This window comes from Macaca thibetana, chromosome 15 (assembly GCF_024542745.1).
Source record: "Macaca thibetana thibetana isolate TM-01 chromosome 15, ASM2454274v1, whole genome shotgun sequence".
Lineage (NCBI taxonomy): Eukaryota > Metazoa > Chordata > Mammalia > Primates > Cercopithecidae > Macaca > Macaca thibetana.
The window spans coordinates 28487063-28499762 of NC_065592.1; the positions used below are offsets into that span (position 1 = coordinate 28487063).

The following is a 12700-nucleotide window of genomic DNA, read 5'->3' on the forward strand; positions in this document are numbered from 1 at the left end:
TAAGATAACTCAATATTAGAAACTGAGTGAAAATTTGATTTTAATATGTCCTAGTAATATTGATGATGTAATTTTTTAGGCTGGAGAGAGAGAAGTATATTATTGCCTACCTCTTTTTCTTTGTTTCCAAGTCAGGGCCTTTCTACCTACAAGGAACTTTGTTCTCTGGCAAGTGATCTTAGCCAGCCAGATCTGGTGTATAAATTTATGAATTTAGCCAACCATCATGCAATGTGGAACTCTAGGAAGGTAAGTTGCTATCACTGGACAATTATTATTATTTTTTCCTGCAAACCAAACATGCTACATTGGCAGACAGTGGCAAATGATATACAGTGCATTTTGTGAAAGTATGTGCCTGATGAGAAAGCTGAACCCTGCATAGCTACTATTGATTGGAAAGCCCAATAAATCAGGCTGTATTTAGGCATAAGTTTGGGAGGGAGAATTTTTTGCTGTGTTAATATTTTACTATAATGGGTGCATCTGAGTCACTTCAGCCTATTATTATTTTTAGGGTGCTGCTTTTGGTTTTAATGTAATTGCTACCAGAGCTGGAGAGCAGCTGGCTCCTTTTCTGCCTCAGCTAGTTCCTCGACTTTATCGTTACCAGTTTGATCCCAACCTTGGCATTCGACAGGCCATGACAAGTATTTGGAATGCGTTGGTCACTGACAAATCCATGGTAAGTGTCTGTGAACCGTGTGTTAGGAAAACACTGTAGATTGTCCAAGGTCATGCATGGGATTTAAACCCAGTGCCCATCTTCCTTTCTACTTTTTATACTTACTTGTTTAAACAAGCAAATTGTCTTTCATTCCATGCTTTCTTCCTACTTTCAAGGTATCAAAGATGTGTATGGCAACATTTATTAAAATCTCCAAAATGGAAACCATCTAAATGTCCGCTGGGAAGATGGTTAAGGAAATGATCATATATTCACAAGAATGGAATAGTAAACGTGGAGAGGGATGATTGACGCAGTGGAGAGTGGGTTGTGGCCCCACCTCCAGCGAATTCAGTTAGGTGGGGAGACATACATGGAAGCAGGCAGTTGCCATTTTGTTTTCTCTGTTGGTGTCCTCTCATCTGGCTGTTAATCATGTTCCATCCCACTTTTAGATACTAAGATTTCTCAGGGCTTGTCTCTGAGTATCTTTTTGTTCTCTGAGCTTTCTCTGTATCTATCAGTTCCAAGGCATATAAATGTCATCTTTATTGTGAAAGTTCCCAATCTTATAGTTTTGGTCCAGATGTCACTTGCACTTTAGACTTGTATATGTAACTGTTTACTTGACATTTTCACTTCAGTGTTGTTTCAGAATACCATAAACCCAACGTGCCCAGAATAGGACTTAAAAAATAACCTTCCCCCTCTATTCTCACTGTTCACCTATTTGCCCAAGCCAGAAAACTTGGTGTCATACTTTATTTTGGGCTATGTCTCACCACCACCCCCAATTGAATCTAGTAGCAAATTCTGTTGATTCTGCTTCCAAAGTATTCCTTGAATCCACTCTCTTCTTTCCCTAATTCTTTCCCGATGAACAGGTCATCATCGTCTTTTTTTTTCCTCTTTGCCTTTCTTCATTTAATTATCTACATAGTAGCAAAAGTGATTTTTAAAAATGAAAATTAGATTGTGCCATTTTGGATTAAGATCCTTTAGTAGCTTTACAGCCTCACTTTAAATAAATTCCATGATCCTTACTATATCTTACAAGTCCCTGCCCGTAATGTGGCCCCTTCCTGTCTCACCTGTCTGGTACTAGGCTGAATATGTTTCTATTCATGGTGGTAGGTACTTGAGGGTTCAGCTTTGAAGACTCAGTGAGTTTTGCTTGCTCCAGGAGAACATGTGGCACTTCTGGGTCAGCCAAGATCTAATAGGCCAATGGGCTTTGTAGGTCTGAGCTCAGGATACAGGCCTAGACCCTTGAGACATGAGTGTCATCTCTGTGAGTGAACGGATTAAGCCACAAGTGTGGATGAGATCATCCATGGAGAATGTTGAGAGAAGCAGACATAGGAGGACATCAGTTTGTTATTTACCTCTTTGTCTTGGTTTTCTTACATGTAAGTAAGGATAACAAAACCTTTCCTACCTATAAAAGTGGAAAAGCCATAAATTTTTGAGAATGTCAGCATTGGTATAAAAGTGATTCTACCATTATTTTCTCATTATTACCAAGTTGCTAAGTGTATATCAAAACAGCACAGAGGCTTAAAAAGTAAAACTCATCTTTCATTCTGAACAGTCATGAACCAGGCACTGGGTAAGGTACTGGGGATAAAAAGATGAGTAAGACACTGTCCCTCAATAACTGCACTGATAATGAGTGAGACACTGTCCCTCAACTAACTGCACTGATGATGAGACTGTGCCCCTCAGTAACTGCACTGATGATGAGTGAGATTCTGTCCCTCAACTAACTGCACTGATGATGAGTGAGACTCTGTCCCTCAGTAACTGCACTGATGATGAGTGAGACTCTGTCCCTCAGTAACTGCACTGATGATGAGTGAGACTCTGTCCCTCAGTAACTGCACTGATGATGAGTGAGACTCTGTCCCTCAGTAACTGCACTGATGATGAGTGAGACTCTGTCCCTCAGTAACTGCACTGATGATGAGTGAGACTCTGTCCCTCAGTAACTGCACTGATGATGTGAGACTCTGTCCCTCAGTAACAGCACTATGATGAGTGCACTCTGTCCCTCAGTAACTGCATGAGTGAGAGACTCTGTCCCTCAGTAACTGCACTGATGATGAGTGAGACTCTGTCCCTCAGTAACTGCACTGATGATGAGTGAGACTCTGTCCCTCAGTAACTGCACTGATGATGTGAGACTCTGTCCCTCAGTAACTGCACTGTCCTGTGCAGTAACTGCACCTGACCCCCTTGAGGGTCTCCAGTATAGTGGAACAGTGCAGTTATTGAATGGTTTTGTGTGATGCTCCTTCAGAAGGTGCTACGGGAGCAGAGAGGAGAGTACCCAAGCCAGTCTTCTCTGAGAAAGAACGGCTAATATGAACCTTGAGGGACAAGTAGGAGTTAGCCAAGCAATTAGGACCTGGGAAGGGGATTGTAGGTAGAGGTGGCATGTGCCAAGGAATGGAGGTGAGACAGAATATGGTACTTTTGGGTCTGGATGAGTCATGGAAGGCTTTGTGTGCACTTTGTGTGAAGCCCGCGTGATTGGACTTCATTCTTATGCACTGAGGAAAATAAGAGCATCAAATGTACATTTTAGAATGATCACCTGGCAGCTTTATAGCGACCAACCAAAAGTGGGAAGAGGTTTGTGGGCTGAGTGGCCTAGAGAGACATGGAGGCTGTAAAATACAGAAACATGGGCAGTGTGGGTTACATGTGGTTAACCAGTGTGGTTAAGAGTTGAATAATTGATTATTGATGGATTTTGCATTTTAAATTTTATCCTTTTGCTTTCCTTAGGTGGATAAATATTTGAAAGAAATTCTTCAAGATTTGGTTAAGAACCTTACAAGCAATATGTGGCGAGTTCGAGAATCCAGGTACTATTTTTAGGAATATAAGTTTAGTCAAATAAAACCGAATTTTTTTCCCTTCAGAATTTCCAGGTTTTATACTTTGTGCAAAAGGAATAAATTAAAACTACTAAAAAGCTGGCTGGGTGTGGTGGCTCACACCTGTGATCCTGGCATTTGGGGAGGCCGAGGTGGGTGGATCACCTGAGATGAGGAGTTCAAGACCAGCATGGGCAACATGGTGAAACCCCGTCTCTACTAAAAATACAAACATCAGCTGGGCCCAGTGGCGTGTGCCTGTAATCCCAGCTACTCGGGAGACTGAGGCAGGAGAATCATTTGACCCCACGAGGCAGAGGTTGCAGTGAGCCGAGATCGCGCCACTGCACTCTAGCCTGGGCGACAGAGTGAGACTCTGTCTCGAAACAAAACAAAACAAAAAACTACTAAAAAGCATATTTCTTGTTGGCTACATTAGGTAGTTATTTTTCTTTAACTATTTAAGCTTTGGTTAAAGATTTTCCTAAATTGTCATAGTTTATATAAGTATGAAATCAAAGAAGTTGAAGATTACCTGTTAAATTGTTAGATACCGAGATATATTTTTGTACTGTCATGACTTTATAGGTTAGAATTTCTGTATACAAATTACATTCATTCAGTGCCTATTATGTACGTGGCAGTGTGCTAGGCCCTGGGGGCACACTGGTGAATAAAAAACGATGTGTCATCTCAAAGGGATTGTATTGTAGTTGTGGGAAACAAACATTTTATACTTGTAAATTCTATATATATATGGTATATTTGAGGGACCTGGAGAGAAGTCATTGCTGTTTTGGGGTGAGGGGATGAGAACTCGAATTAGAGGCAGAATCTGTTTTCTTTTTTAGTGTAAACGTTTCATAGTAAAATACTGACCACCTTCTTCATATGTTGAAATGAAATTTTAATTTTCAGCTGTTTAGCGTTGAATGATTTATTGAGAGGAAGACCCTTAGATGACATCATTGATAAACTTCCAGAAATTTGGGAAACGCTTTTTAGAGTACAAGATGATATCAAGGTATTATAAAAATAAATCAGCATTTATACATACAAAAAGTTAAATTGGAATTATTAAAATATTTATGTTGTATATGTCAAAATTCCATTTCCAGGTAGAGACCAATGTTTTCCCCCAAAGTTTCGGTCTTAATGTGTCTGTGAAGTTGCAAGGTTGGGTATCCTTAGATCTAAATTAAATAGACTTGATAAAAAGGTGGCTGTATACCTTCTTTCAGTAGAGATCACATGATTCTGTTGGATTAGGGACAAATAACAGTTTTGAATATAGTAACAGTATTTTGATCAGTTCTGTAAATGGGTTTAATTATTCTCAAATAATGTGACCAATTCCTCTGAATTTTTCTTGGGCAATCTTAATTTTAGGTATTTTTGATATTTTACTATTAAAATTAGGCACTTCAGTTTTACCTTTCTTTTTTATTTATTGGAGGATTTTAAGTGTTTCAGAATTCTCACATAGATCTTTACGTATTTACTTTTATAATACATTTAGTTTCTTAACTGTTAATGGCTAAATTTATTAAGGTCAAAATAGGTTACAGTTAATGTTGAAAAATTAGTAGTATGGCATGGTAATGTGTTCCTTGATGGGCAGGGAGTCTAATGAGATACCAATTTTTTTTAACCTAATATGAAATGTAAGATTTTCCACCAATCTCTATAGGCTCTGAGGCAATTAAATTGCAAATTGTAGAGTAGATGATAGTGAAACTCTCTAACTTGTATGATCTCACACTTTTGTCATTTTTAGGAATCTGTACGAAAAGCAGCAGAACTAGCTCTGAAAACTCTGAGCAAGGTGAAAACTCCTGTCTTAAATTGGGAATGGAGTGGGGCAGAGTTCTGGGTGACCATGACAATGATTTACTTACTGTCATAGGAAGTGACATGTAGTTGCAGTATAATTGGCTTCCTGTTGTAGTTCACTACTCTTAGAATGAATGAGAAAGTGAGTGCTGTAAACACTGTAATGCTGGTATGTTGAACAGAGTATACTTGTGGTCTCTTTAAATGGTGAAATTAAGATAAAACTTTGACTTAACCCTGAAGAGCACGTCACTCAGATCAAGCAACACCTGTCTTTTCTCTTGCTTTTGCTATGTTTACATATAAAGCTACCTTTCATATCTGTGAGGTTGGAAAGCTTTTTGAAACTAAATTATCTCCCACTTGAACTTGATTTTGTGATATATCAGGAACTTTACATTCTAGTTGCACAAACCTTGCCATAGGTCACAGAAATAGTAAAACCAGGTTTTAAATATAGGTGTTTTCTTGTTTCAGGTGTGATCTTGACCACTATATTGTGTGTGACCTGACGTTACTGATGATGATGATGATGATGATGATGATGATGATGATGATAACACTTCAAAACTTCTTTAATTTTTTTTTTTTAATTTTTTTTTGTTTTTTGGAGACAAGGTCTCACTCTGTTACCCAGGCTGGTATGCAGTGCTGTGATCACAACTCACTGCAGTCTCGACCTCTCGGGCTCAGGTGATCCTCCCACCTCAGCGTCCTGGAGAGCTGGGACCACAGGTGTATGCCACCATGACTGGCTAATTTTTCATATTTTTTGTAGAGACAGGGTCTCTTCATATTGCCCAGGCTGGTCTCAAACTTCTGGGCTCAAGCAATGCGCCTGCCTTGGCCTCCCAAAGTGTTGGGTTTATAGGTGTGAGCTACTGCACCCAGCCCTAAACCTTCTTTAGAGTGCTTTCTTACATATTTTCTCATTTGATCATCATCTGTTTTGTTCTGTATTTCACAAATTGGAGGACCAGTGCTTAGACAGTGAAATGTATTACTAGATTTTCTGTTTAGTTCTCGGCAGACCTAAGACTCAATCTCAGATCTCATTCCTCTGTGTCTCTGTAGTATCAGAGAAAGTAGATTCACTTATTCTTCTCTGTAGATATGTGAAGTAGAAAGTCTTTTGTCAGATGAATGCTTTATTGGATGAGCGGTCACTTTCACTAACGTCCATGCTCTTTGTATGTGAGGTCTGTGTGAAAATGTGTGACCCTGCCAAAGGAGCAGCTGGCCAGAGAACCATCGCTGCCCTTCTGCCTTGCCTTCTGGACAAAGGAATGATGAGCCCCGTGACGGAAGTTCGAGCCCTCAGGTGTGCATCCGTTGATGAAAAGAATGTATTGGATTTGCTCAGTTCCTAGAAATCGTGTTTCTTTCAAGGTTAGATTCTGGAAAATAATGGAGAAAGAGGTTTAGGAGAATGACCCTTGGGTCATTTGTGAAAACTTGTGAGACAGAATATTTTCACAGAAACATTCTCGTGAGGCCTTGCTTTTGCCCAGCATTCTGAGTCAAGCATGTTTTTCTGTTGCCATCAGCCTCTGCTCCCAACAAGCACATCTTCCTTTTACACTGCAGGTCCTCAGGAGCGTGCTGGTTCATGATAATATTTAGTAATATTTCACACATTATTAGATTTAAGACAAGCTGTTTACCACCTGCAATGATAAAATATTCAAAAAAATGTACTTACACTTTTAGATATAATATATGGCTACTTTAAATTAAAACCAATAGTGTAGGATTCTAGTTTGTATGTTTTGTTTGTTTTTAAACTACAGTGCTGTCTAGGAACTTTATCTGTTCCATTTTTATTTCACTCTTAAAAGTAGAACAAATTACTAATAATAGTGCCAGCAATATTTCATGGCAAGTAGATAGTTGATGAGAGAAAGTTTTTTTTAGAAGGACTCACCTAACAACTGCAAAGGCAGATGCAACTAAGAGTATCACTTTGGCTGGGCACGGTGGCTCATGCCTGTAATCCCAGCACTTTGGGAGGCCGAGGTGGGCAGATCACCTGAGGTCAGGAGTTCGAGACCAACCTGGCCAACATGGAGAAACCCTGTCTCTGCTAAAAATACAAAAAAAAATTAGCCAGGTGTGGTGGCGCATGCATGTAATCCCAGCTACTTGGGAGGCTGAGGCAGGAGAATAGCCTGAACCTGGGAGGCGGAGGTTGTGGTAAGCCCAGATCGCACCATTGCACTCCAGCCTGGGCAACAAGAGTGAAACTCCATCTCATACACACACAAAAAAGTATCACTTTTTGCTCTCCTCAGTAAAATCTAAGTAGTGATCATTAGATGCCCCTAAATCCACTGGGTGAATGGCTGACGAGAACTTTATAATGATTCAGGGCAACCAGACCTGAACTTACCAATCACTCCTCACAGCACAAAAAGACAACCAGTGCATCGTGATGTGATGGAATAGGGCACACACAGCATTGCCTAGGAAGGATTCTGTGTGTGTGTGTGTGTGTGTGTGTGTGTGTGTGTGTTTACAAAATTGAACGTGGACTCAGTTTAGCCTGTAGATCTGTACAGGGGAGAGAGGAACATGTTAAATGACCTGACTGGAATACAGTCGAGGACAAATAAGAAAAAAAGAGGAGAGTGGAGACTGTTAAAAAAAATTAGGAAATGCAGTAGATTGCAATGTATAAGTGGGCTTGGATCCTGATTCTAGCATGCCAACTGTTTAAGAAGCTAATGAAACAGAGAAATTTGGATACTTGATATGGAAAAATCATTAATATTTTTAAAGTGTGAAAATGGTATTATGATTATAATAAAGAACCTTTGTCTTTTAGATATTCATAGTGAAGTTTAGTTAAGGGATATGCTTTCCAATGCAGTCACGCGTCACTTAGTGAATAGGATACTTCTGAGATGTGTCATTAGGTGATTTCATGGGTGTGCAAACATTAACATGAAGTTGGAAAAATGGTACAGTTAGATTGCTTGATGCAGGGTTGCCACAAATCTGTTCACTTCATGTCTATGTCACATTTTGGTAATTCTTAACAGTATTTCATACTTTGCATTATTGTTATATCTGTTTTGGTGGTCTGTGATCAGTGATGTTTGATGTTACTTTTGTAATTGTTTTGGAGTTGTATGAACTACACACATTTAAGATGGTGAACTTAATTGATCAATGTTGTGTGTGTCCTGATTGCTCCACTGAACAGCTGTTCCCCATCTCTCTCCCACTTCTCAAGTGTCTTACTCCCTGAGACACAACAATATTGGAATTGGCTAATTAATAACCCCACAATGCCCTCTGTCTAAATGAAGGGAAGAGTTGCCTGTCTCTCACTTTAAATAGAAAGCTAGAAATGATTAAGCTTAGTGAGGAAGGAATGTTGAAAGCTGAGATAGACTGAAAGCTAGGCCTCTTGTGCCAAACAGCCAAGTTGGGAATGTAAAGGAAATGTTCTTAAAGGAAGTTTAAAGTGCTATGTCAGCCAACACACAAATGATAAGAAAGCAAAACAGCCTTTTGCTAACAGGGAGAAAGTTTGAATATTCTGGATAGAAGATCAAATCGGCCACAAAATTCCCTTCAGCCAAAGCCTAATCCAGAGCAAGGCCCTAACTCTTCAATTCTGTGAAGTCTAAGAGAAGTAAGGAAGGTGCAGAAGAAAAGTTGGAAGCTAGCACAGGTTGGTTCATGAGGTTTAAGGAAAGAAGCTGTCTTCGTAACATAAAGATGCAAGGTGAAGCAGCAATTGCTGATATAGAAGCTGCGGCAGATTACCCAGAAGATCTAGCTACGATCACTGATAAAGATGTCTACACTCAACAACAGATTTTCAATGGAGATGAAACAGCCTTCTGTTGGCAAAAGATACCTTGTAGGAGTTTCATAGCTAGAGAGAAGTCAGTGCCTGGCTGCAACGCTTCAAAGGCCAGGCCAACTGTCTTGTTAGGGGCTAATGCAGCTGGTGACTAAGTTGAAGCCAGTGCTCATTTACCATTCTGAAAAATCCTAAAGCCGTAAGAATTCTGCTAAATCTGCTCTGTGATCTAGAAATGGAACAACACAGTCTGGATTACAGCTTATCTGTTACAGCATGGTTTACTGAGTATTTTTAGTCCACTGTTGAAGTCTACTGCTCAAAAAAAAAAAAAAGAAAAAACCAAACAAAAAAAACAAAAAACAAATATTCCTTTCAAAATATTGCTGCTCATTGACAATGTGCCTGGTCACCCAAGAGCTCTGATAGAGAGGTACAAGGAAATGAATGTTTTCATGGCTGTTAACATAACGTAACATCCATTCCGAAGCCCATGGATCAAGGTGTAATTTCAACTTTCAAGTCTTACTATTCAAGAAGTATATTTTGTAAGGCTAGAGCTGCCATTGTTAGTGATTCCTCTGATGGATCTGGGCAAAGTAAATTGAAAACCTTCTGGAAAGGGTTTATCATTGTAGGTTAAGAACATTCATGATTCATGGGAGGAGGTCAAAATGTCATTAATAGGAGTTCGGAAAAAGTTGATTCCAACTTTCATGGGTAACTTTGAGGAGTTCAAGATGTCAGTGGAGGAAGTCACTGCATATATGGTGGAAATAGTAAGAAAACTAGAATTAGAAGTGGGGCCTGAAGATGTGACTAAATTGTTGCAATCTCCTGATGAAACTTGAACAGAAGAGGAGTTGCTTCTTATCTCGATGAGCAAAGAAAGTGGTTTCTTGAGATGCAAGCTACTCCTGGTGAATATTCTGTGAACATCGTTAAAATGACCACAAAGGATTTAGAATATTTCATAAACTTAGTTGATAAAGCAGCAACAGGGTTGGAGAGGATTGACTCCAACTTTGAAAGACGTTCTAATGTGGGTAAAATGCTATCAAACTGCGTCTCATGCTACAAAGAAATATTTTGTGAAAGGAGGAGTTGATTGATACAGCAAACTTCATTGTTGACTTACTTTAAGAAATTATGACAGCCACCCCAGCATTCAGCAATCACCACCAGTCAGTAGCCATCACCATTGAGGTAAGACCCTCCACCAGCAAAAAGATAATGACTTGCTGAAAGCTGAGATGATCAGTAACTAAGATATTTTAAAGTTAACTAATGTACTTTTAGATATAATGCTATTGCACACTTAATAGACTGCAATATAGTGTAAACAAAACTTTTATATGCACTGGTAAGCTAGAAAATTCATGTGGCTTTCTTTATTGTGGTGGTCTGAAACAGAACCTGCAATATCCCCAGGGTATTCCTGTATGATCTTATGGAACCACTGCTGGACATTGTGGTCTGCTGTTGTTGACTGAAATGTCTCATGCAGCACATTACTGTAATACAGTGGCGGGGGAATGGCGGCTGTATGTTTGGAGGAGGCATAAATGAAACAAAATTGGTCAAATGTTGTTAATTGTTGAACTGGGTGGAGAATACATAGAATTTCATGTCTACTATAAATTCCTACCATAAAATTTCACCATAAATATAAATTCCTACTATAAATAATACATGGAATTTCATTCCTACTATTAATGAAGGTAGGCTTTTCCTACTTTGTCATTCTTTCTACCTCTATATATGCTTGAAAGTTTCTTTAATAAAAGTTAAACAAAATGCCAAGACCAGGCTCTGTAACCATGTGACAATATGCTTTAATGCAGTGAACTGCAGAACAGCCTCATGGTGAGATTTGTAGGTCTTCTCACTTTTGTTAAAAGGACTCAGGAGTTGTGTTCCATATGTTTGTAGCATTAACACCCTTGTGAAGATCAGCAAAAGTGCGGGAGCCATGTTGAAACCACATGCACCAAAACTCATTCCAGCTCTGCTAGAGTCCTTGAGTGTATTGGAGCCCCAAGTTCTCAATTATTTGAGCCTCCGGGCAACAGAGCAAGAAAAGGTGAGTGGAGAGCCCTGTTAAGATACCAAGGTTCATTTGAATGACATTGTCACTACTCTTACCAGAACTCACCCTGTCTCACCACATGCAGTGTTTTACTATTTTTTGGAGAGAGGTTGTCAGCTCATACACTGTTTTGTGAATTGGATGAAAACTGACACTTCTATCTAAAAAATGAATTAACATTTGTTTAACATAGTTTTTTGTACATTTCAATTTTTTTGGGGCTTGGATCTATACCTTCAGAGTCCTTCCATGGACTCCCTCGCCCTGTAAGCAAAGAGTATTTGCACCTAGACTTTGGCATATCTCAAAATCATTCTGCTTTGTAGGTGTAATGGAGTCACCTAGTCTCTGATCAAAGTCTTTTTTTTTTTTTTTTTTTTTTTTTTTTTGGAGACGGAGTCTTGCCCTGTCACCCAGGCTGGAGTGCAGTGGTGCCATCTCAGCTCACTACAACCTCTGCCTCCCGGGTTCAAGCAATTCTCCTGCCTCAGCCTCCCGAGTAGCTAGGATTACAGGCATGCACCACCACGCCCAGCTGATGTTTTTGTATTTTTGGTAGAGACGGGGTTTCACCGTGTTAGCCAGGATGGTCTCGATCTCCTGACCTCGTGATCTGCCTGCCTCGGCCTCCCAAAGTGCTGGGATTACAGGCGTGAGCCACCGCGCCCGGCCTGATCAGTCATTTTTAAAAACTGCAGATGAGACATGTTTATTGTGAAAAGTTAATACAGAAGGATAGAAAGTAATCCCACAGGAGGTCTCCCCATCACCACAGTATCATTCCCTGAGAAGCACCTGCTATCAGAAGTTTCCTGTGCCTTCTCTCAAATTCCTTTTTAATCATAGGCTACCAAACCAAGCAAACATACTAATTTAAAAATAGTATCAGACTGTGAATGTTGTTATGTGATTTGTTTTTTAAATTAATAGAATATCATGTCTATATATACACATTCTTTTTAATGTATACATAGTGCTCTACATGAGGTGATTTTGAATTTTTGGTGGAGAGGTTTTGCAACATCAAAGGTTTTAATTGTTCTTTTTTCTCCGTACCTTTGCCACTGTTGAATAATGTTTATCTGATAACAAGAATCTCATTTTTCTAATTTGCACTCTTTTCCTAGCATTGTCCATTGCCTTTTCATATCGTATTAGTCTTTTATATTTCTTCTGTGATTGTGTTTATATTCCATGCCTATTTTTCTATTTGACTTTTTAATTTACTTTTTTTATTAGAACTATTAAACACTGTTATATACAACATATTTCCTCTGTTCACCATTTGCTTTTTAACTTGCCTAAACTTCTCTAATAACTTACTCTCTTTACCCTTTGCCTCTAATATTGCTGCTGCTTATTTATTCATTATTTTTCCCTCTTTCAGCAGTAGACTTGCCCCTTCCTGGGTGTCC

General features: G+C 39.2%; 2 protein-coding genes and 1 long non-coding RNA gene across 6 annotated transcripts in view; 2 read left to right on the forward strand and 1 right to left on the reverse strand.

Moving 5' to 3' along the window:
• The window catches only part of GNG10 (G protein subunit gamma 10), a 484859-nt gene that overhangs the window by 341228 nt on the left and 130931 nt on the right, over positions 1 to 12700 (reverse strand). The window lies entirely within an intron of this gene.
• ECPAS (Ecm29 proteasome adaptor and scaffold) overlaps positions 1 to 12700 on the forward strand; it is a 125229-nt gene that overhangs the window by 96151 nt on the left and 16378 nt on the right. For all 4 annotated transcript variants that reach the window (XM_050761412.1, XM_050761410.1, XM_050761413.1 and 1 more), the window contains 7 exons: positions 132 to 249; positions 518 to 685; positions 3458 to 3537; positions 4468 to 4573; positions 5327 to 5374; positions 6582 to 6703; positions 11129 to 11279. In XM_050761412.1, the coding sequence (XP_050617369.1) occupies positions 132 to 249; positions 518 to 685; positions 3458 to 3537; positions 4468 to 4573; positions 5327 to 5374; positions 6582 to 6703; positions 11129 to 11279 (793 nt within the window). The remainder of the gene's footprint in view (positions 1 to 131; positions 250 to 517; positions 686 to 3457; positions 3538 to 4467; positions 4574 to 5326; positions 5375 to 6581; positions 6704 to 11128; positions 11280 to 12700) is intronic.
• Positions 696 to 2728, forward strand: LOC126937752 (uncharacterized). The gene is made up of 3 exons (XR_007719835.1): positions 696 to 2410; positions 2450 to 2668; positions 2706 to 2728. It is a non-coding gene; the product is annotated as an uncharacterized LOC126937752 (long non-coding RNA).